This window comes from Antrostomus carolinensis, unplaced genomic scaffold (genome assembly GCF_000700745.2).
Source record: "Antrostomus carolinensis isolate BGI_N321 unplaced genomic scaffold, ASM70074v2 scaffold26841, whole genome shotgun sequence".
Lineage (NCBI taxonomy): Eukaryota > Metazoa > Chordata > Aves > Caprimulgiformes > Caprimulgidae > Antrostomus > Antrostomus carolinensis.
This window is the reverse complement of record NW_010295249.1, coordinates 1-393: the sequence shown is the minus strand read 5'-3', so window position 1 is coordinate 393 and position 393 is coordinate 1. Positions and strand designations below refer to the sequence as shown.

Genomic DNA, 393 nt, shown 5'->3' with positions numbered 1-393 from the left:
TCAATTGTGACAGCAGTTTTCTCTTCCACCCCATGGTCAGGTCCAAATTAAGTTTAAGACTGTACTTAATACTGGGAATCACACTTTGGCTATTGTTCTCTTCTTGGGGACACGGAGTTAATACACCAGTGTTATTTCATTGTAGGTTGCAGTTGCAGGTGGAAAAAAGAATGCATATTTGGCAGCTGGAAGCTTGCTAGGATGCTTAGTGCAAATACAAGTTTAACTTCATTTCTCCAGACCAATTATTTCCTGCTAGCTGTAAACAAAACATGCTTGAGATTCCTTACCATGCTGTGACGGCTCATAACTGTTGTACTGTTCCTGCGAGTTCGCAGCACGTAAGGCTGAAAGACCTGCGAGTTGTCACTGGAGGAGAAGGAAAAAAAACAA

At 42.0% G+C, this 393-nt stretch overlaps 1 protein-coding gene across 7 annotated transcripts in view; it reads right to left on the bottom strand.

Moving 5' to 3' along the window:
• The window catches only part of PABIR2 (PABIR family member 2), a 7,165-nt gene extending 6,799 nt beyond the window's left edge, over positions 1-366 (bottom strand). For 3 of the 7 annotated variants that reach the window (XM_010177922.1, XM_010177923.1, XM_010177924.1), the window contains exon 1: positions 291-365. In XM_010177922.1, the coding sequence (XP_010176224.1) occupies positions 291-308 (18 nt within the window). In that variant the 5' untranslated portion in view covers positions 309-365. Of the gene's footprint in view, positions 1-285 lie in introns of all 7 variants that reach the window. The other 4 variants (XM_010177921.2, XM_029087461.1, XM_029087459.1 and 1 more) reach the window with 2 other exon arrangements.
• Positions 367-393: the final 27 nt, after the last annotated feature.